Source organism: Scyliorhinus canicula, chromosome 4 (assembly GCF_902713615.1).
Source record: "Scyliorhinus canicula chromosome 4, sScyCan1.1, whole genome shotgun sequence".
Taxonomy (NCBI): domain Eukaryota; kingdom Metazoa; phylum Chordata; class Chondrichthyes; order Carcharhiniformes; family Scyliorhinidae; genus Scyliorhinus; species Scyliorhinus canicula.
In genome coordinates, this window is record NC_052149.1 from 80715322 (window position 1) to 80737903 (window position 22582).

Genomic DNA, 22582 nt, shown 5'->3' on the forward strand with positions numbered 1-22582 from the left:
GCCAATCAAGGATAGTAGTGGAAAGTTGTGTGTGGAATCAGAGGAGATAGGGGAAGCGTTAAATGGATATTTTTCATCAGTGTTTACACTGGAGAAAGACAATGTTGTCGAGGAGAACACTCAGGTTCAGTCGACCAGGCTAGATGGAATTGAGGTTCAAATGGAGGAGGTGTTAGCAATTTTGGAAAATGTCAAAATAGATAAGTCCCCTGGGCCAGATGGGATTTATCCTAGGATTCTCTGGGAAGCCAGGGAGGAGATTGCAGAGTCTTTGTCCTTGATCTTTATGTCATCTTTGTCGACAAGAATAGTGCCGGAAGACTGGAGGATAGCAAATGTTGTCCCCTTGTTCAAGAAGGGGAGTAGAGACAACCCTGGTAATTATAGACCTGTGAGCCTTACTTCGGTTGTGGGTAAAATGTTGGAAAAGGTTATAAGAGATAGGGTTTATAATCATCTTGAAAAGAACAAGTTGATTAGCGATAGTCAACACGGTTTTGTGAAGGGTAGGTCATGTCTCACAAACCTTATTGAGTTTTTTGAGAAGGTGACCAAACAGGTGGATCAGGGTAAAGCTGTTGATGTGGTGTATATGGATTTCAGTAAGGCGTTTGATAAGGTTCCCCACGGTAGGCTATTGCAGAAAATAAGGAAGTATGGAATTGAAGGTGATTTAGTGGTTTGGATAAGTAATTGGCTAGCTGAAAGAAGACAGAGGGTGGTGGTTGATGGCAAATGTTCATCCTGGAGTTCAGTTACTAGTGGTGTACCGCAAGGATCTGTTTTGGGGCCACTGCTGTTTGTCATTTTTATAAATGACCTGGAAGAGGGTGTAGAAGGCTGGGTTAGTAAATTTGCAGATGACACGAAAGTCGGTGGAGTTGTGGATAGTGCTGAAGGATGTTATAGGATACAGAGGGACATAGATAAGCTGCAGAGCTGGGCTGAGAGGTGGCAGATGGAGTTTAATGTGGAAAAGTGTGAGGTGGTTCACTTTGGAAGGAGTAACAGGAATGCAGAGTACTGGGCTAATGGCAAGATTCTTGGTAGTGTAGATGAACAGAGAGATCTCGGCATCCAGGCACATAAATCCCTGAAAGTTGCCACCCAGGTTAATAGGGCTGTTAAGAAGGCATATGGTGTGCTAGCCTTTATAAGCAGGGGGATTGAGTTTCGGAACCACAAGGTCATGCTGCAACTGTACATAACTCTGGTGCGGCCGCACCTGGAGTACTGCGTGCAGTTCTGGTCACCACATTATAGGAAGGATGTGGAAGCTTTGGAAAGGGTTCAGAGGAGATTTACTAGGATGTTGCCTGGTATGGAGGGAAGGTCTTACGAGGAAAGGCTCAGGGAATTGAGGTTGTTTTCGTTAGAGAGGAGAAGGCTGAGAGGTGACTTAATAGAGACATATAAGATAGTCAGAGGGTTAGATAGGGTGGACAGTGAGAGTCTTTTTCCTCGGATGGTGATGACCAACACGAGGGGACATAGCTTTAAATTGAGGGGTGATAGATATAGGACAGATGTCAGAGGCAGTTTCTTTACTCAGAGAGTAGTAGGGGCGTGGAACGCCCTGCCTGCAACAGTAGTAGACTCGCCAACTTTAAGGGCATTTAAGTGGTCACTGGATAGACATATGGATGAAAATGGAATAGTGTAGGTCAGATAGGCTTCAGATGGTTTCACAGGTCGGCGCAACATCGAGGGCCGAAGGACCCGTACTGCGCTGTAGTGTTCTATGTTCTATGAGATGCACTCACTATAGCTGCTGGCAGTGCACTCACTATAACTGCTGGTAGCGCATTCACTATAGCTGCTGGCAGTGCACTCACTATAGCTGCTGGTAGTGCACTCAGTATAGCTGCTGGCAGTGCACTCACTATAGCTGCTGGTAGTGCACTCACTATAGCTGCTGGTAGTGCACGCGCTATAGCTGCTGGTAATGCACCCACTATAGCTGCTGGTAATGCACTCTCTATAGCTGCTGGCAGTGCACTTGCTATAGCTGCTGGCAGTGCACTTGCTATAGCTGCTGGTAGTACACTCGCTATAGCTGCTGGTAGTGCACTCACAATAGCTGCTGGTAGTGCACTCACTATAGCTGCTGGTAGTGCACTCACTATAGCTGCTGGTAGTGCACTCACTTTAGCTGCTGGTAGTGCACTCACTATAGCTGTTGGTAGAGCACTCACTATAGCTGCTGGCTGTGCACTCACTATAGTTGCTGGTAGCGCACTCACTAAAGCTGCTGGCAGTGCACTCACTATAGCTGCTGGCAGTGCACTCATTATAGCTGCTGGTAGTGCACTCACTATAGCTGTTGGTAGAGCACTCACTATAGCTGCTGGCAGTGCACTCACTATAGCTGCTGGCAGTGCACTCACTATAGCTGCTGGTAGCATACTCACAATAGCTGCTGGTAGTGCACTCACTATAGCTGCTGGTAGTGCACTCACTATAGCTTCTGGCGGTGCACTCACTATAGCTGCTGGTAATGCACTCACAATAGCTGCTGGTGATGCACGCACTATCACTGGTGGTGATGCACCCAATATAGCTGCTGGTAGTGCACTCACTATAGCTGCTGGTGATGCACTCACTATAGCTGCTGGTGATGCACTCACTATAGCTGCTGGTGATGCACCAACTATAGCTGCAGGTAGTGCACTCACTATAACTGCTGATGATGCACTACTATAGCTGCTGGTGATGCACTCACTATAGCTGCTGGTAGTGCACTCACTATAGCTGCTGGTAGTGCACTCACTATAGCTGTTGGTAGCGCACTCACTATAGCTGCTGGTGATGCACTCACTATAGCTGCTGGTAGTGCACTCACTATAGCTGTTGGTAGCGCACTCTCTATAGCTGCTGGTGATGCACTCACTATAGCTGCTGGTGATGCACTCACTATAGCTGCTGGTGATGCACTCACTACAGCTGCTGGTGATGCACTCACTATAGCTGCTGGTGATGCACTTACTATAGCTGCTGGTAGCGCACTCAGTAAAGCTGCTGGTAGCGCACTCACTATAGCTGCTGGTAGTGCACTCACTATAGCTGCTGGTGGTGCACTCACTATAGCTGCTGGTAATGCACTCACAATAGCTGCCGGTGATGCACGCACTATCACTGGTGGTGATGTACCCATTATCACTGCTGGTGATGCACCCAATATAGCTGCTGGTGATGCACTCACTATAGCTGCTGGTGATGCACTCACTATAGCTGCTGGTGATGCACCCACTATAGCTGCAGGTAGTGCACTCACTATAGCTGCTGGTGATGCACTACTATAGCTGCTGGTGATACACACACTATAGCTGCTGGTAGTGCACTCAGTATAGCTGCTGGTGATGCACTCACTATAGCTGCTGGTGATGCACTCACTATAGCTGCTGGTAGTGTATTCACTATAGCTGCTGGTAGCGCACTCACTATAGCTGCTGGTAGTGCACTCACTATAGCTGCTGGTGATGCACTCACTATAGCTGCTGGTGATGCACTCACTATAGCTGCTGGTGATGCACTCACTATAGCTGCTGGTGATGCACTCACTATAGCTGCTGGTGATGCACTCACTACAGCTGCTGGTGATGCACTCACTACAGCTGCTGGTGATGCTCTCACTAAAGGCTCAGGATCACCAAGAAACCCTGGCCACAGTGCGTGAGGGTGGGATGCAGGTCAGGGTAGGGAATAAAAAATGAGAGAAAACCCAAAACCCGTGAAGACAAAGGAAATAAAGTGATTGATCTCAATGTTGAGTCCAGAAGGTTGTAATGTGCCAAACTGAAAGATGGTTGCTGCTCTTCGAGCTTGCGTTGAACTTTATTGGAACTCTGCAGTAAACTGATGTCAGAGTGAGAGCAAGGTAGAGGTTTAAAATGACAGATGACCAGCAGCTCAGTCACATTTATGGACTTTCATTTTTTTTAAAAAATAATTTTTATTGAAAATTTTTTTTACATGAAGATATTTACCCCAACTAACTATAGAATATTACAAAACATTCCCTCTTAACAAATATCCCCCCCCCGCCCGAACTCGCGCGCGCGTTGTCCCTCCCCCCCTCCCCCCTCCCCCAAAAACAAGCAAAGCAACAATCAACATCAAACATGAACTGCGAGCAAATTTGCCCGCATTTCAACCGTAAATAACCCACCACAACCGTTGTTGCCACCCCCCCCTCCCCTCCCCCCCGGGTTGCTGCTGCTGCGACCTCTGTACCCTATCTCTGAGCCAAAAAGTCGAGGAAAGGCTGCCACCGCCTGAAGAACCCTTGTACCGACCCTCTCAGGGCGAATTTGACCCTTTCCAACTGAATAAAGCTTGCCATGTCATTAATCCAAGTTTCCACGCTTGGAGGCCTCGCGTCCTTCCACTGTATTAGTATCCTTCTTCGAGCAACTAGGGACGTAAAGGCCAGTACTCCGGCCTCTCTCGCCTCCTGTACCCCCGGCTCCACCCCAACCCCAAAGATCGCAAGTCCCCATCCTGGTTTGACCCTGGATCCCACCACCCTCGACACCGTCCTTGCCACCCCCTTCCAGAACTCCTCCAGTGCCGGACATGCCCAAAACATATGGACATGGTTCGCTGGACTTCCCGAACACCTGACACATCTGTCCTCACCCCCAAAGAACCGACTCATCCTTGTCCCCGTCATATGGGCTCTATGTAGCACCTTAAATTGAATGAGGCTAAGCCTCGCACACGAGGAGGAAGAATTAACCCTCTCCAGGGCATCAGCCCATGTCCCATCCTCTATCTGTTCTCCCAGCTCCCCCTCCCACTTGGCTTTCAGCTCCTCTACTGATGCCTCCTCCGCCTCCTGCATTACTTTGTAGATGTCCGATATCCTCCCCCCTCCGACCCAGACCCCCGAGAGCACCCTATCACTCGCCCCCCTGCTGGGGAGCAAGGGAAACCCTTCCACCTGGCGACTAGCAAATGTCTTCACCTGCAAATGTCTAAACATGTTTCCCGGGGGGAGCCCGAATTTCTCCTCCAGCTCTCTCAGGCTCGCAAACCTCCCATCTACAAACAGATCCTTCAGCTGCCTGATGCCCACCCTGTGCCAGCTCTGAAATCCCCCGTCCATGTTCCCCAGGATGAATCTATGGTTCCCTCTTAACGGTGCCTCCATCAGACCTCCCACTTCCCCCCTGTGTCGCCTCCACTGCCCCCAGATCTTGAGGGTGGCCGCCACCACCGGGCTCGTGGTATACCTCGTGGGAGGGAGCGGCCATGGCGCCGTTACTAGGGCCCCCAGGCTTATGTTGCCACAGGACGCCCTCTCCATTCGTTTCCAAGCTGCCCCCTCCCCTTCCATCATCCACTTGCGCACCATCGATACATTTGCCGCCCAGTAATACCCCGAAAGATTGGGTAATGCCAGCCCTCCACTATCCCTACTCCGCTCCAAGAAGACCCTCCTCACCCTTGGGGTGCCGTGCGCCCACACGTAGCTCATGATGCTACTCGTCACCTTTTTGAAGAAGGCCCTAGGGAGGAAGATGGGCAAGCACTGAAATAAAAACAAAAACCTCGGGAGGACCGTCATTTTAACGGACTGCACTCTGCCCGCCAGCGACAGCGGCACCATGTCCCACCTTTTAAATTCCTCCTCCATCTGTTCCACCAGCCTGGAGAAGTTCAGCTTGTGGAGAGTCCCCCAGTTCCTTGCCACCTGCACCCCTAAATATCTAAAACTCTTTCCTGCTCTCTTCAACGGGAGTCTCCCGATTCCCTCTTCCTGGTCCCCTGGGTGTATCACAAATACCTCACTCTTGCCCAAGTTTAGCTTGTACCCCGAAAAGTCCCCAAATTCTGCTAGCAGTTCCATCACCTCCGGCATTCCCCTTCTGGGTCTGCCACGTATAGCAGCAGGTCGTCCGCGTATAGCGATACCCGGTGCTCCTCCCCGCCCCTTGTCAGCCCTCTCCACCCCCCTGAGCCCCTCAGTGCCATCGCCAACGGTTCAATTGCCAGTGCGAAGAGCAGAGGGGGCAAGGGGCACCCCTGTCTGGTCCCCCGGTGGAGCCCAAAATACTCCGATCTCCTACCATTCGCCGTCGGGGCCGAATAGAGCAGCTTCACCCATTTAATAAATCCCTCCCCAAATCCAAACCGTTCCAGCGTCTCCCACAGGTACTTCCACTCCACCCTATCAAATGCTTTCTCCGCGTCCAATGCCACCACTATCTCCGCCTCACCCTCCACTGCCGGCATCATGATGACGTTTAGCAGTCTCCGCACGTTCGTATTAAGCTGCCGCCCTTTCACAAAACCCGTCTGGTCCTCGTGTATCACCCCAGGCACACAATCCTCTATCCTGGTAGCCAGGATCTTTGCCAGCAACTTGGCGTCCACATTCAGGAGCGAGATAGGCCTATATGACCCACACTGCACGGGGTCCTTGTCCCGCTTCAAGATCAGAGAGATCAGTGCCTGCGACATTGTCGGGGGCAGAGCCCCCCCCTCCCATGCCTCGTTGAAGGCTCGTACCAGCACAGGGCCCACCAAATCCGCATATTTTTTGTAAAATTCCACCGGGAACCCGTCTGGCCCCGGCGCCTTCCCCGTCTGCATATGCCCAATCCCCTTGACTAGCTCCTCTAACCCTATCGGCGCCCCCAGCCCCTCTACCAGCTCCTCTTGGACCTTGGGGAACCTCAATTTGTTCAAGAAGCCCTCCATCCCCCCTCCCCTCGTCGGCGGCTCTGACCGATACAGCTCCTTATAGAAGTCTCTGAAGACCCCATTTACTTCTGGCCCCTTCTGCACTACGTTCCCACCCCTCTCCCTCACTCCCCCAATTTCTCTAGCCGCATCCCGCTTGCGGAGCTGATGTGCCAACATCCTACTCGCCTTCTCCCCATATTCATAAATCGCGCCCTGCGCCCTTCTCCACTGTGTCTCTGCCTTTCTGGTGGTCAACAGGTCGAACTTTGCCTGCAAACTGCGCCGTTCCCCCAACAGCCCCTCCTCTGGTGCCTCCGCATATCTCCTATCCACGTCCAAAAGCTCCCCCACCAGCCTCTCCCTCTCCCGTCTCTCCCCCCTTTCCCTATGTGCCCGTATGGAGATCAGCTCCCCCCGGATCACCGCCTTCAGGGCCTCCCAGACCATCCCCACCTGCACCTCCCCCGTGTCATTAGTGTCCAGATATCTTTCAATGCTCTTCCGGACCCTCTTACACACCTCCTCATCCGCCAGCAACCTCACATCCAGGCGTCACAGCGGACGCTGGTCTCGCGCCTCCCCCATTTCCAAATCTACCCAGTGTGGCGCATGGTCTGAGACCGCTATGGCCGAGTACTCCACTTCCCGTACTTTCGGGATCAGTCCCCTGCTCAATACAAAAAAGTCAATTCTAGAATAGACTCTGTGGACATGGGAGAAAAAGGAATACTCCCTCGCCCTCGGCCTCCCAAACCTCCAGGGATCGACCCCTCCCATCTGCTCCATAAACCCCTTTAACACTTCTGCCGCTGCCGGCCTCCTACTCGTCCTTGAACTCGATCTGTCCAGCACGGGGTCCAGCACTGTGTTGAAGTCCCCCCCCATGATCAGGCCCCCTGCCTCCAGGTCCGGAATGAGGCCCAGTAGGCGCCTCATGAAGCCAGCGTCATCCCAATTCGGGGCATACACATTAACCATCACCACTTTCTCCCCCTGTAGCCTACCCTTCACCATGACATATCTACCCTCTTTATCCGCCACCACCTCCGCCGCCACGAACGACACCCTCTTCCCTACCAGGATCACCACCCCCCGGTTCTTTGCGTCCAGCCCTGAGTGGAACACCTGTCCCACCCACCCCCTTCTCAGGCGGACCTGGTCCGCCACCTTCAAATGGGTCTCTTGTAGCATTGCTACATCCGCCTTCAGTCCCTTCAAATGCGAGATTACTCTCGTTCTCTTGACCGGCCCATTCAGCCCCCTCACATTCCAAGTGATCAGCCGGGTCGAAGGGCAGCCCGCCCCTCTCCCCTGCCGACTAGCCATATACTGTCATCTGCTCGCCCCGAGTCAGCCCTCCCCTTCTGACCCGCTCCCCATGGCGATGGCGCCCTCCCCCCACCCCTCCGGTCCTCAACTTCTCCTCCCTGGCCTTTTCAGCAGCAACCCGGTAGCCCCCCCTTCCCCCCTCCCCCTCCCCCCCCCCCCCACCCACCTCCCCCCCCAGGCTAGGACCCTTCCTAGCCGCGATGCACCCTCCATAGTACTTCCGTAAGTCAGCTGGTTTACGCTGACCCGGCTGCCCCTGCCACAATCCGACTCCTCCCGGCATGGGGGACATCCCCCCCCTTACCACCCCTCCTTGACCCCACTCCAGCGCGGGAAAGGGAGCCATTGCTGACCACGCCCCTTCCTCCCACCAACCTCCCTCCTCTGCCCCGTGCGCGGGAAACCAGAGGAAAGCCCGCGCTTTCGCCCTGCCACTCCCCACCCCTCCATCTTCAGTTCCACCCCCGTCCCCGATCCCACACCGATAGAAAAAAAACCCCCACAAGAAACACATACCCCCGGCACTCCCCCCCCACCCCGCCCCCCCAACATAACATTATAAATAACAGAAAAAAGAAAAAAACTGGTAGAGAGAAAAAAAAAGGGTCCAAAAATACAGCCAAGTGAAAATCCAACCAAAAGAAAGCCATGTGTCCAGCTTAAAGTACCAGAGCGGCAACGACCGCCAAGTATCCCCTGGTTCTAGTTCGAGTCCAGCTTTTCTTCCTGGACAAAGGCCCACGCCTCCTCCGGGGACTCGAAATAGTGGTGCTGGTCCTTATAGGTCACCCACAAGCGCGCCGGCTGCAGCATCCCGAATCTGATTCTCTTGGCATGCAGCACCGCCTTCGTCCGGTTGAACCGGGCCCGCCGCTTTGCCACCTCCGCACTCCAGTCCTGGTAGATCCTCACCGTCGAGTTCTCCCATTTGCTGCTCCTCTCTCTCTTGGCCCACCTCAGCACCCTCTCCCGGTCACTGAATCGCTGGAACCGAACCAGCACCGCCCTCGGGGGTTCGTTTGCTCTTGGCTTCCTGGCCATTACTCTGTAGGCCTCCTCCAGTTCCAGGGGCGAAGGGACGGCCCCTGCCCCCATCAGTGAGCCCAGCATTTCTGCCACATACCTCGGGAGGTCCGACCCCTCCAGCCCTTCTGCCAGGCCCAGGATCCTCAGGTTTTTCCACCTCATGCGGGTATCCATCTCCTCCAGTCGGTTTTGCCATTTCAGGTGGAGTGCCTCGTGCACCTCCACCTTTCCCACGAGGACCGTGGCCTCCTCCTCCCTCACAGCCATCTCCTGCTGCAGCTCCCGAATTGACGACTCTTGGGTCGCCTGGGCTCCCATCAGCCTGGTGGTCGTCGCGTTCATCGACTCCAGCAGCTCCACTTTCAGCTCCGTGAAGAAGCGCAGGAGAACGGCCTGCTGCTCCTCCGCCCATTTCCTCCAGTCCTCGGGTGCGCCGCCGGCCGCCATTTTGGGTTTCTTCCCCCGCTTTTTTCGGGGAGCTGCTGCCGCTTTTTTTCCTGCCCCACTTCGGGTAACGACCATAAATTTTGCAGGGTTCTCCTCTGGGAACCTTCCCCCACCGAGAATCGTCGTTCCAGCGCCGTTAGGGGCCCTCCAATCGGCCCGAAAACACCTTCCCCGCAGGAGCAGCCAAACGTGCGACTTAGCTGGTCATAGCCGCAACCGGAAGTCCCCCATTTATGGACTTTCATGAATGAACTTGTGCTTGTTGTGTGTTTTCATATAAATAGTTTATATTAAAAGTAGGGGTTTGTGGTTATTAACCAAGTCAGCATTGTGCAAACTGCTGACCTGACAGAACATTTACCAACGTGAAAAGATTACAGACTGATTCCAGCTGCTTTTTTCTTGGATTCTAGGTGGTAGCATCAATCATTGACAAAGATGCGTTCTCTGGCTTCGCTCCCCTGCAGCCTCAGGTACATTTTACTATGTAAAATTGGTTAAACAAAAAGTTATGAACATATGGCTTAGACCACAGGTATTAATTACACCAATTAATCTGGTTTCTATCCAGTAGACCTTTTGCAAAAGTTACTTCTTTTTTGGAAAGAAATGCCCTGAAATATCTTTGTTCTGGTGCCATCAGTCTATGTAGATAGGGAATGAATTTTGAGTTGGACCTGGTTCCCATTTTGCCAATGTCAGAAATTATCTTAGTCTTAGGGCCTGATGTATAATAAACAAAACTGGCTTACTATTACCTAACTCTCAAACACCTCAAATCGAATCATGCTCTGTATTTTGCTGGAGAATTGAACATAACTGCCTGTGCCTTTAATTAGATTTGTTTGTGAACATTTAGATTTTTAACATGGCAGGTTGCTGACAGTGCAATCCGATAACATCAAAGTGAGGGAAGGGGATCTGAGATCTGACTGAGGAGGACAATGTCCTTAATCAGATTGAAGGATTGAGAAATGATCAGAGCAAGGACTGAGAAGGAAGTAAAAGAGTGAATACATTCAATGCCAAAACAGATATACAAAGAGAAATAAATGACGGGGGTGGGGGGGGGGGAAGAAACGGGATTGAATTAATAGAAAGAGTAAGAAAATAATGAGCCAGAATTAAAATATAACATTCTTTTTATATTTTTTTAATTTCCGACAATTAACCCCTGAAAGAATGATATTCAGATGCAGATCCAGGTACCTTTTAAACGAGTTGAGTGTTTCAGCCTCAACTACCAACTTATGCAGTGAATTCCATATGCCCACCTCCTTGTGGGCGGAAAAGGTTTTCCTCATGTCCCCTAGAACATAGAACAGTACAGCACAGAACAGGCCCTTCGGCCCTCGATGTTGTGCCGAGCAATGATCACCCTACTCAAACCCACGTATCTACCCTATACCCGTAACCCAACAAAACTCCCCCCCCCCCCCCCCCCCCCCCCCTTAACCTTACTATTAGGACACTACGGGCAATTTAGCATGGCCAATCCACCTAACCCGCACATCTTTGGACTGTGGGAGGAAACCGGAGCACCCGGAGGAAACCCACGCACACACGGGGAGGACGTGCAGACTCCGCACAGACAGTGACCCAGCCGGGAATCGAACCTGGGACCCTGGAGCTGTGAAGCATTTATGCTAACCACCATGCTACCGTGCCGCCCTCTAATCCTTCTACCAATAACCTTAAATCTATGCCCACTGGTATTGACCCCTCAGCTGAAACAAATCTTTTCTGTTTACCATGTCTAGGCCCCTCATATAGGTTTGTACATCTCAATTAGGTCACCTCTCATCCTCTTCTGTTTAAAGGAAAACAACCCTCGCCTATCCAATCTTTCCTCATAGCTGCAATTTTCAAGCCCTGGCAACTTTCTTATAAATCTCTCTGTACTCTCTCCACATCAACATCATCCTTCCAGAAATGTGGCAAATGGAACTGTTCACAGAATTCCAGCTGTGGCCTAACCAGTGTTTTGTACAATTCCATCATTACATCCCTGCTTTTGCATCGAATTCCTCGCCCATTAAAGGAAAGCATTCCATATGCTTTCTCCACCATCTGTGCTGCCACCTTCAGGGACCTATGGACATGTCTTCCATGGTGTCCCACTTCCTCAACCCCTCTCAAAATCTCCCGTTTAGTGAGTATTCCCTTGCTTTGTTGGCGCTCCCCAAATACATTATTTCATACTATTCCAGATTGAATTCCATTTGCCACATTTCTGTCCACTCAATCAAACCATTGATATCATTCTGGAGTCGACAGCAACTATCTTCACTATCAACTATACGGCAATTTTTGTCGCAGGCACATTTCCTTATTATATCTCCCCCATGAAGTTCAAAATGCCTCTCCATAGCCATTAGCCCCTCAATAATATCAATGAGAAAATTTGAGCTGAAACTACAGAAAGTGCTCATGCTTAAATTTAATTCTGCTGTTTCTACTTTGTTTGGGCTATATTGTCATTTGGAAGCTCTTTTGTTCGACATATCCATTGTGTAACTGTATTAAGAACGTATCAGTGCTTTAAAAAAATCGTAATTACTGTACCATTTTATTGGTCAAGATAAAATTATAATTTTCTGGAGCTATTTATCAACTTATGCTTCTACTACAATTGCCTATTCTTGGATTTCTAACATTCCATTTTTCCTGCTACATTTATTCTGCATTGCTGATTCACTTTCATTTCTCACTCTCTCACTTTCTCTACTTTATTGGCTCTGTGAAAACCCAATCCTCTGTGCCAACCTACATCTGCTGATTTCTAATGTATATTATTTTGAATTTTTCCTTCACAGCCCATTTGGGCATGTTCAGAGACCCACACCCCAAAGAAACTGCACCAACTATATGTTAGATCCCACATTGTCCAACCTTCAAAAGGATAACTTTCAAAAGAATACAAGCAAGTTATCTGGTTTCAGATCACCAGGAAAGTCAGGGGCTGTGAAAATTTACAAACTTTTATCCCTCCTTCCCCTGATGGTAACAGTTCAACATGTAGCAGTGGTGCAAGCTGATCATTCTTTCTTTGTGAATCTGGTTTGTGAGTGCTAGTAGTTGATTCATTCCAGGGATCCATGGCGACCAAACCTTATCAAATAGCCTTACATGTGGATTTTTCTTTTTTTTAAATAAATTTAGAGTACCCAATTAATTTTTTTCTTTACAATTAAGGGGCAATTTAGTGTGGCCAATCCACCTACCCTACACATCTTTGGGTTATGGGGGTGTGACACACGCAGATACAGGGAGAATGTGCAAACTCCACACGGACAGTGACCCTTGGCCAGGATCGAACTCAGGTCCTCTCTGCCGTGAGGCAGCAATGTTAACCACTGCGATGCCTTGCCGCCCTACATGTGGACTTTTTGTTAATGCTCAATCAATAGTAATCATAAATGGAGACCCCTAATGATTATTGTTGCCCTCTCTCCATCTCTAACTTTGGGACAGCGATGTCATTCCACTCCGAGGTGAGATCATTTAGGCCCGTTATGATATTGCTGCCCATACTTTCTTAGTCTGGTTTAGTCAGTCCTCCACAATAAGATGCAGCAAACCATTGAAACCTTGGAGGTTAAAAGTATGTATTTTACTCCTGTGTCCTGTGAGTTACACAGGACATATATATCATAAGACCATATAGGAGCAGAATTAGGCCACTCTGCCCATCGAGTCTGCTCCGCCATTCAACCATGGCTGATATTTTTCTCATCCCCATTCTCCTGCCTTCTTCCCATAACCCCTGATCCCTTTAATGATCAAGAACCTATCTATCTCTTTCTTAAAGACACTCAGTGATTTGGCCTCCACAGCCTTCTGCGGCAAAGAATTCCATAGATTCACAGCCCTCTGGTTGAAGAAATTTCTCCTCATCTCTGTTTTAAAGGATTGTCCCCTTCGTCTGAGATTGTGTCCTCTGCTTCTAGTTTTTCCTACAAGTGGAAACATCCTCTCCACATCCATTCAATTCAGGCCTTGCAGTATCCTGTAAGTTTCAATAAGATCCCCCCTCATCCTTCTAAACTCCAACCAGTACAGACCCAGAGTCCTCCACCATTCCTCATACGACAAGCTGTTCATTCCAGGGATCATTCTTGTGAACCTTCTCTGGACCCTTTCCAAGGCCAGTACATCTTTCCTTAGATACGGGGCCCAAAACTGCTCACAATACTCCAAATGGGGTCTGACCAGAACCTTGTACAGCCTCAAAAGTACATCCTTGGTCTTGTATTCTAGCCCTCTCGACATGCATGCTAACATTGCATTTGCCTTCCTAACTGCTGACTGAACCTGCATGTTAACCTTAAGAGAATCGTGAACAAGGACTCCCAAGTCCCTTTGTGCTTCTGCTTTCCGAAGCATTTCCCCATTTGGAAAATAGTCTATGCCTAAATTCCTCCCTCCAAAGTGCACATTATACCTAACACTTTTCCACATTGTATTTCATTTGCCACTTCTTTGCCCACTCTCCTAGCTTGTTCAAATCCTTCTGCAGCCCACCTGCTTCCTCAATACTACCGTCCCTCTACAGATCTTTGTATCACCTGCAAATTTAGCAACAGTGCCTTCCATTCCACTGGATTATCTTCAGTAATTAAGGCACATCCTATGTATCTTTCAGTGCAGTTTGGTGTTTTTCAACACTTTAATGAGCTATTCTAATTTAATTAACAGGCACCGGAACCTGTTGCTCAAAAGAAAGCTCCAGAAAAATTCAAGTAAGTGAATCTTACTCAATGCTTTGTTCTACTTTGAGCTCCGGCCAGCATTTAGGCTTGTCTGCTGGTTGGTACACGGCGTTGAGAGTGGTGCAAGAATACCTGTATATTCTGTATGATGTGTGGCTGCAGTGAGTTATGGAACAAATCATGACTATTTCTGATAGGAATGCATACTACAGGAATGACGATCCACAGAATGGGCAGTATTTCCAGCACTACTGAGCAGAGGCTAAATTGTTAGCTCTTTGTCACTGTTATTCTTCATGGATTTGGTTCTGTTCTACTCCAGAAAGTCTGGTGGTGAAAGATAGAATGGGAGTGTAATCTTTATGCACTTGTAAGCTTTTAATTAGAGGCACACATTACAAACATGCACCTCCAATAATTGCAGTTTCAAGTTTCTCCTTTCTGTAGGAACACAAGTGAATTCCAGTTAATGGCCACCACCTAAATACAATTAAACACTCAATGACTTTACAATTAACACTGCTTGTGGCGTTACATTCTTTGTATCTCCAAAAAGGTCATTCCTGTACTGCAGCGTCCACAGATCATGTGTAATCTGCCTCTTTTGTGAACTCCACCTCATTCATTTAATCTCCCCAGAGAAAGGTCTGTAAAATACTCCATGATCTTGAAAGGCAGTAAAATCATAATCCAGAATAGTCATCTGTTCTTACATCTCGACTGTGGGTTCTCCTTGCCTCCATCTAATAATAATAATCTTTATTATTATTCGGGCAGCACGGTAGCACAAGTGGCTAGCACTGTGGCTTCACAGCACCAGGGTCCCAGGTTCGATTCCCCGCTGGGACATTGTCTGTGCGGAGTCTGCACGTTCTCCCCGTGTCTGCGTGGGTTTCCTCCGGTTTCCTCCCACAGTCCAAAAACGTGCAGGTTAGGTGGATTGGCCATGCTAAATTGGCCTTAGTGTCCAAAAAGTTTAGGAGGGGTTATTGGGTTACGGGGATGGGGTGGAAGTGAGGGTTCAAGTGGGTCGCTGCAGACTCGATGGCCTCCTTCTGCACTGTATGTTCTATTAGTGTCACAAGTAGGCTTACATTAACACTGCAATGAACTTACTGTGAAAATTCTCTCGTTGCCACATTCCGGCGCCTGTTCGTGTACACAGAGGGAAAATTCAGAACGTCCAATTCACCTAACAAGCACATATTTGGGACTTATGAAATGAAAATCGCTTATTGTCACAAGTAGGCTTCAATTAAGTTACTGTTAAAAGCCCCTAGTCGCCACATTCCAGCACCTGTTCGGGGAGGCTGTTATGGGAATCGAACTATGCTGCTGGCCTATCTTGGTCTACTTTCAAAGCCAGCGATTTAGCCCAGTGTGCTAAACAGCCCCTGGAACCAAAGCAGCCGGAGGAAACCCACGCAGCCAAGGGGAGAATGCGCAGACTGCGTACAGACAGTGACCCAAACCGGGAATTGAACTCGAGTGCCTGGGGCTGTGAAGCTCCAGTGCGAACCACTGTGCTACATCGCCAACAGCTGAGAGAAATGTGTTCTGTGGAGAAATTTGAATACTGCAGTTCCGTTCTATTGCCATTCAAAAACCATCTCCTAACTAAGCAGTTGTGGTAACACTTGGATCTCTGAGTCACAAGGTTCCAGGTTCAAAGCCCACTTCAGGGCTTGAACACAAAAATCAAGCTTAATATTCCAGTGCAGTACTGAGGGAATTTTGCACTGTCCAAGGGCCACCTTGCAGAGGAGAAGAGGTTTCATCTGCCTCTTGTAAAAGATTGACGAAAAGCAGGCTTGGTGTATGTATCCTTCAATCCGCATCACAAAAACAGATTCACTGATCATTATCACATTGTTGTCTGTGGGAGCCTACTGTGTACACATTAGCTGCTGTGTTGCCTACATTACAACAGTGACTATACTTCAAAATTACTTGATTAGTTGTAAAGCACTTTGAGATTCATTTTAGTCATCATTCTTTTTGGAAGAGTGAGTCACTTTAACCCCTAGCTGGAGGCCTCTCTGTTTATAGTCTTACAGTTTATTAAACTTTATAAGAAAAGGTATCGGAAATTTGACAATCCCACAGATAGCCCTTGTGGGAGAGACTAGAACTAGGGGACGCAGTTTAAAAATAAGGGGTCTCGCAGTTAAGGCAGAGGTGAGATGAGAAGTATTTGTTTCGCTTGTGGATTGTGAGTCTGTGGAACTCTCTTCTCCAGAGAGTGGTGGAGGCAGGGTTGTGTTTAAAGTTGAATTAGATAGGTTCTTTGACAAGGAAATCAAAGAGTATAGGGGGTAGGAAGATAAGTGTTGAGGCCACAATTGAGTCAGCCATGATATTGCTGAAAGGTAAAGCAGGCTCAAGGGCCTGAGTGACCTACTCCTGCTCCTAATTCATATGTAGCACTGCAAGAATCAGTTCTAAAGACTTTAAAAGGAGTGCATCTAGATAAACTAATCACAAAATGGACTACTGTTGTGATATTCTATTTTTAAAAAGGACATAAAGACCGTATAAAGAGGTTTGATTTGACATTTTTCTAAATTACTTCTTCCTTGCAGGACACTGGAGGGTGCACCTCACCGGGTGTTGTTTAACTTCATCCCAAATAATGAATGGGAGCTGGAAGTACAGTCAGGAAACATAGTCTTCCTGCTGAAGAAAGGACAGGACAACTGGGCCACAGTCACATTTAATAATGAGGCAAGTTCTAACTGAGGAGCGTTCAACGTCCAGAGCAAACCAATGAGTGACTGAATAAAACCACAGGCACAGGGGGTTGGCCAACCGTCCCAGAATCATAATTCCAGATTCTCTTACTGCATTTTTCATGATGGAATCATGGACAGAGATCCGAGTGCATTCAAAGCAACCTTCTGGTAAAATGCTTTTATTATGAATTAACAAAGTGAGATGATCAGAAAAAAAGAACAAAAGTTGACTCAAAATGCTCAACAATGTAAAAGTTGTTTTTGCTGTTCTGTTGATGGGAGATTGAGATATCTCAGAGTCCAGCATTAACCAACATGGGTTACCCCTCCGCTCAGAGAGATGGCCGTTTCTTCCCCAATGTGGGCAATGTGTACAATGAGTTCAAAACAAAATTGTTAGGTTGGCCGTTTCAGTGTCCAGCACTGGCAAGATACAAAGGATAAACACCAGATTGACCAGCTAACCCTCCAAATCCAGGTTAAAGGAAAAAAAAAACGAAATTACCCCCCCCCCCCAAAAAAAAGTGCTACATTTCGATTTAACTCCTGATTGCTACATTATGGCCAGGAATTTCCCAAATTTCAACCATTTAAATTCACCCCCTGGCCTGCTGCCCCGCACCCTTCATCGTGGTGTCCCTGGCTGTGGAAGTGGAAGCCTTTGGCACAGTGACATTGCCAGCAGAGTGGTGAGCCACTATAGAGGAGGCTGGAAGGTTGCTATGATGTGAAGATGCCGGCGTTGGAATGGGGTGAGCACAGTAAGAAGTCTTACAACACCAGGTTAAAGTCCAACAGGTTTGTTTCAAACACGAGCTTTCGGAGCACTGCTCCTTCCTCAGGTCGGAAGGCTGGAAGGTTGCTGTATTCGGAGGGGTATCAGCATTTGGAAATTCTCGGCTGTTGGAAAATGTCAATAATAGCTAATAAGCAAAAAGTACTCAAATACAGAAGATAAAAACCTAGATAAATGCAGTAACACAGTAGAAGTCATGTGAACACGTGGTGATTAAATGTTGCAGATCCAGCATTAATGTGGTCAGGATGTCACGTATTGAAACATTTAATGTCTTTATGCAGTTAGCACCTGTATCTGTCCTGTGGCTAAAAATGCTCCTGTAAGAGGAAAGGGTGAAGGACTAGTTGCAATGGACCTCCACTGTGAAGCTTTACAGGAAGACAGTTTATCTATACAGTTGTTGTGCTTTCTGTTCCTCTTCCTGACCTCTGTACCCTGCACCATCTAGTGGCCTGGCTGAAAATTACAAGAACTCACCAAAATTGAGGCTGGTTTAGCTGCAATCCCTTTACCCTCAATCTCATTTTTGGTTTGACATAAGGTGGCGTCCCTATTTTGGGTCATGGCATTGTGAAGCTAGAGTTCCAGGACTATTTAAAAAAAAACAATTTAGAGTACTCCATTCATTTTTTCCAATTAAGGGGCAATTTAGTGTAGCCAATCCACCTACCCTGCACATCTTTTGGGTTGTGGGGGCAAAACCCACGCAAACACGGGGAGAATGTGCAAACTCCACACGGACAGTGACCCAGAACTGGGATCGAACCTGGGTCCTCGGCGCTGTGAGGCAGCAGTGCGACCCACTATACCACCGCATTGCCGGCCGAGTTCCGGGACTGTTGATTGGCTAATGTCAGTCTACATTGTGCCGAACATTGTGACTGAATGATGCAGGGCACAGGAAAGTTATTGATCATTTCAACAAGAAGTGTTTGTGAACACAATAGTTTCAATAAAACCATAACTCAGCCAACACTACCCGACCCCTTCCTTGAGCCCTCAAACTTTAACACTTTACTTCGATCTGTATGGAATGATTGTCCAATAAAACATGGCAGTTCTATTCCTTGGATTTGTCATGGTATTTTTTCTGCTTTACATTTGACCTAAAATGTCATTTTAAAACCTTGTTCTACTGTTATTGTGAGTAAATCCATGTTGCTTTAGTTTGGCCTCTATGTGATGTACACTGGTTATAGATATTTCCTAACTATGTTTTCTCTTGTTTGTCAGACTGGGTTAGTTCCCTACAACTACTTGGAGCCACTGAAACCTGAAAAGGTAAAGCTGTGAGTAGCATGGGTAAGGGAATTGTGCTATTCTGCTTGACGCAGAAAGTAACATTTTTTTTTTGATCTTGAGAAGCTCCCCCGCTGGCCATGTAGATTCGGAAAACACCATATTCAATCCCAGCTTCCCACTGATCAGAGCTCAGGCAGTGATAGAGACTCTACAAGTGGATTCAGTGTACCTGGGTTGGGTAAAGGATCACCATCCTGGTTGCTATCCAATGACCCTTGTTGGCACGGCATGTGTGTTGCTGTGTTAGCATTCTGGTCAGCCTCCTTGTGACGATAAGGAAAATTCAGGATTTTATGCTTTAAATTTAGTTTAAAAATGCATTGTGCTATTGTTATTGTAATTTATTTTCCCAAAAAGTCCTATTTCAGCTCATGTATAAAGAACATGAACCCATAAAGATATCATGTATTCTATGTGTTTCTTGATTAGGGTGAAAGATCTTCCCCACCCGATATCCCAGCACCACCCACGACAACAGCTCCTGAAAAACCAGCCGGTGTGAAAGGTGAGGAGGTTCAGAATCTTGCGAAACAGTGCGACAGTAACTGCACCAGCTAGTAATGTAGAGACATTGGCCTGAATCTTCCATCAGACCCAGGCATGCAGCGGGCCCAGAAGCAAGCACAAAACATCCTCGGAGGATCATTTCACACTGGCTGGCCAATTAATGGGCAGCCAACACAAAAGGCACATTTGGAAAGGCGGGCAGGAAGAGGGCGGGCACAGGCTGGCACTTCTAATGTGCCCCCTCAGGGGTACAGCTGCTGTGGAACTGTCTCAGCAAGCTGCAGACCTCTTTCTAAATAAATTACAATAGAGAAATGCTGCAAAGTGTGTCAAGGCAGCATATTCAGGCACACACCTCAGTATCCAGACACCTTTTAAAATTTTATCTCAGCCCAGACAGTTCGCCTGCCCTGGATCGAGGTTGCAGTTAAAACATAAAGGCTGCCAGGGAATCATTCCACCCGCCAACTGTAAAAGCCAAGAGGCCATACAATCTAGTTCAATTAGCCCCTTTGATGGACTAAATTGTCTGCTTGGTTGTCGGCGGATGTATTTCCAAATACATCAAATTTGTATGGACAAAATACTTTGTGTTTTGTAGCTTAAGGTGTAGTTTGAAATCCTTGTGAACCTTTAAATCTATGTGTATTTGTAAAGATAAGAAGGGGGTAAAGGAGTATTGTATAATAATCTAACTTTTCATGTTTGAGAAATGTTCTTTTCATGTTGCTAAAACTAATTTGTGGTCCTAGCACTCTGTTCATCCACGTTTTATCAACAAAAAATAAAAGTTCCGGTCTTAAGAGCCAGGGTTCCATTCTGGGATCTTCCTGTCCAGTTATAACATCAACTGGGATTGTAACATGGCCCCTTTGCAACCTGAGCTCATACACAGCAATGACCGAGACATTATAATAGAAGTCTGTCCAGTGTCTGGTTGTGGGACTGAAAGTCCTCTGTGAAACTGAAGAGAAATAGTTTTTCCAAGTGATTATGATGCTTCCCTTCAATCTTCCTCTGACAAAGGCCTTGGCTTATACACTCATACAGTTAGTATCAGTAGCACTCTGGGTTCTCGGGTAGAAAATTTCAATTGCTAAATTGATTTTGGAAGCAATTTTATGCATGCAGGTTTCCATATGGACTCATTGTAAAATGAGTTTTGGATTTCGAACATCTGCAGAACTGTGGCATTTTCATTTTTGTACTGGAATTGGAGCTGGATAGAAAGCATGGGAATCTGTCACTCATTTTAGAATGATTCAGGGTAATGGATGCCAGCTGTTCAGTTGTCTTATGATGAAGCAGAACTGACCATGGCCATTGATGAGTAAGGCCCAGAGAGCTATCAAGTCTGAGCAACATGGGCGGCTCTCTGGGAGGATGCTCTGAGTAGAGTCAACATGTCCTCATCAAGTGCCAGACTCAGCCTGATACAATTCAAGGTGGTTCACCAGGCACACATGACGATGGCCTGGATGAGCAAGTTTTTTGGGACAGAGGACAAGTGTGTGAGGTGAGCAGGAGGGCCAGCAAACCATGTCCATATGTTTTGGGCATGCCCGAAGCTTGGGGGATACTGGCGCAGATGTCATGACCACGGTACTAAAAACAAGGGTGGTGTTGTGTCCAGAGGTGGCGATGTTTGGAGTGTCGGAAGATCCGGGAGTCCAGTGGGCAAGAGGGGCTGATGTTTTTGCCTTTGCCTTCTTGGTAGCCCGGAGACGGATCTTATTAGTGTGGAGGGTCTCAAAGCCCCCAAAATCAGGGGTTTGGGTTAGTGACATGGATGGGTTTCTCAGACTTGAGAAAATTAAGTTCGCCGAGAGGATCAATGTTAGGGTTCGTCCGGAGGTGGCAGCCGTTTATCAACTTCCTTGGAGAAAACCAACTTCCCTGGAGAAAACCAAACTGTCAGCAGATTTCATCGGGGGGGGGGGGGGGGGGGGGGGGGGGTAGGGGGAGTAAGGCTATTTTGTGTACACTGTTGAGAGTTAAATACACAGAAATGCATTTGCTCATTTTTCAGATGAGAATTCGCTCATCAATACAAGCCAACGACCGATAGAACCATCAAAAAAGATTCTGGTAAGGGACCTTATCTTAAGTATCAAGGAAAATAGAAAATAAGCTGTGCATTTATTTCATATCTTAGATTAAAAAAAACAATTTTGATTGAAGTTTTTCATTTAACATAGGTAAATCTTATCATAGTTCAATTATACAGTGGTGTCAATTATAACGGAGGTTATAAATAATTTATATAATTTTACTATACATGTGGTTGAAATTTACATTAGCGTTATCAAACAAAACAGAGCAGAAGAAAGAAATGCGACGAGATAAGTGGTCCATTTACATTGCAGTGACCAGTGTCATATCGATATAGTGCGAGCTGCCCCTTTTGTAGCCCGAGGTGGCAGATATCCAAGGTGTACCGCACCACAGGAAGGAGCAAAACAGAGGAGCTCTGGCAAAGCGGTTACGCCCTCCGTATGGCAGCATTGCGGTTTGTCGTATGTGGGCACCTTCTGTGTTGTGCAGATTTCACCTTCTCCTTGCTGTGGTGTGGGTGTTCCCTCCCCCACCCCATGTCCCCTACTTCCCTTCTCTGGCTGTTCATCTGTCTACATATTGCCCCTGCTCGCTCTAGCTGCTGGTTATGAACAGATCTTCAAAGAGGCTGGTGAATTATTTCCACATGTGGTGGAACCCTTCTTCTGATAACCCGATCAAATAACAGAATTTCGGTTTTCCAGTTTTAGAATCTCCACGAGGTCAGATAACCAGTAAGAGGCCCTGGGTGGCTCTGCCAACCTCCATCCAAGCAGAAATATCCATCAGACAATAAAGGTGGTGAATGCCCCTCTTCCCACAAAAAGATCTGGGTGCTCTGATATCCTGAAAACTGCCATTAAAGGACATGGCTCTATCTTTACTCCCACCACTTTGAACATGGCCTCAAAGAAGGCAGTCCAGAACCCGATGAGTTTGGGGCAGGAACAGAACATGTCGGTGTGGTTGGCCAGAGCCCCCTG

The 22582-nt window shown here is 47.7% G+C and overlaps 1 protein-coding gene across 1 annotated transcript in view; it reads left to right on the forward strand.

Moving 5' to 3' along the window:
• The window catches only part of ncf2 (neutrophil cytosolic factor 2), a 64584-nt gene that overhangs the window by 21521 nt on the left and 20481 nt on the right, over positions 1-22582 (forward strand). The window contains exons 6-11 of the mRNA XM_038794604.1: positions 9906-9965; positions 14191-14234; positions 16787-16928; positions 18969-19016; positions 19467-19542; positions 21574-21632. Coding sequence (XP_038650532.1) covers positions 9906-9965; positions 14191-14234; positions 16787-16928; positions 18969-19016; positions 19467-19542; positions 21574-21632 — 429 coding nt within the window. The remainder of the gene's footprint in view (positions 1-9905; positions 9966-14190; positions 14235-16786; positions 16929-18968; positions 19017-19466; positions 19543-21573; positions 21633-22582) is intronic.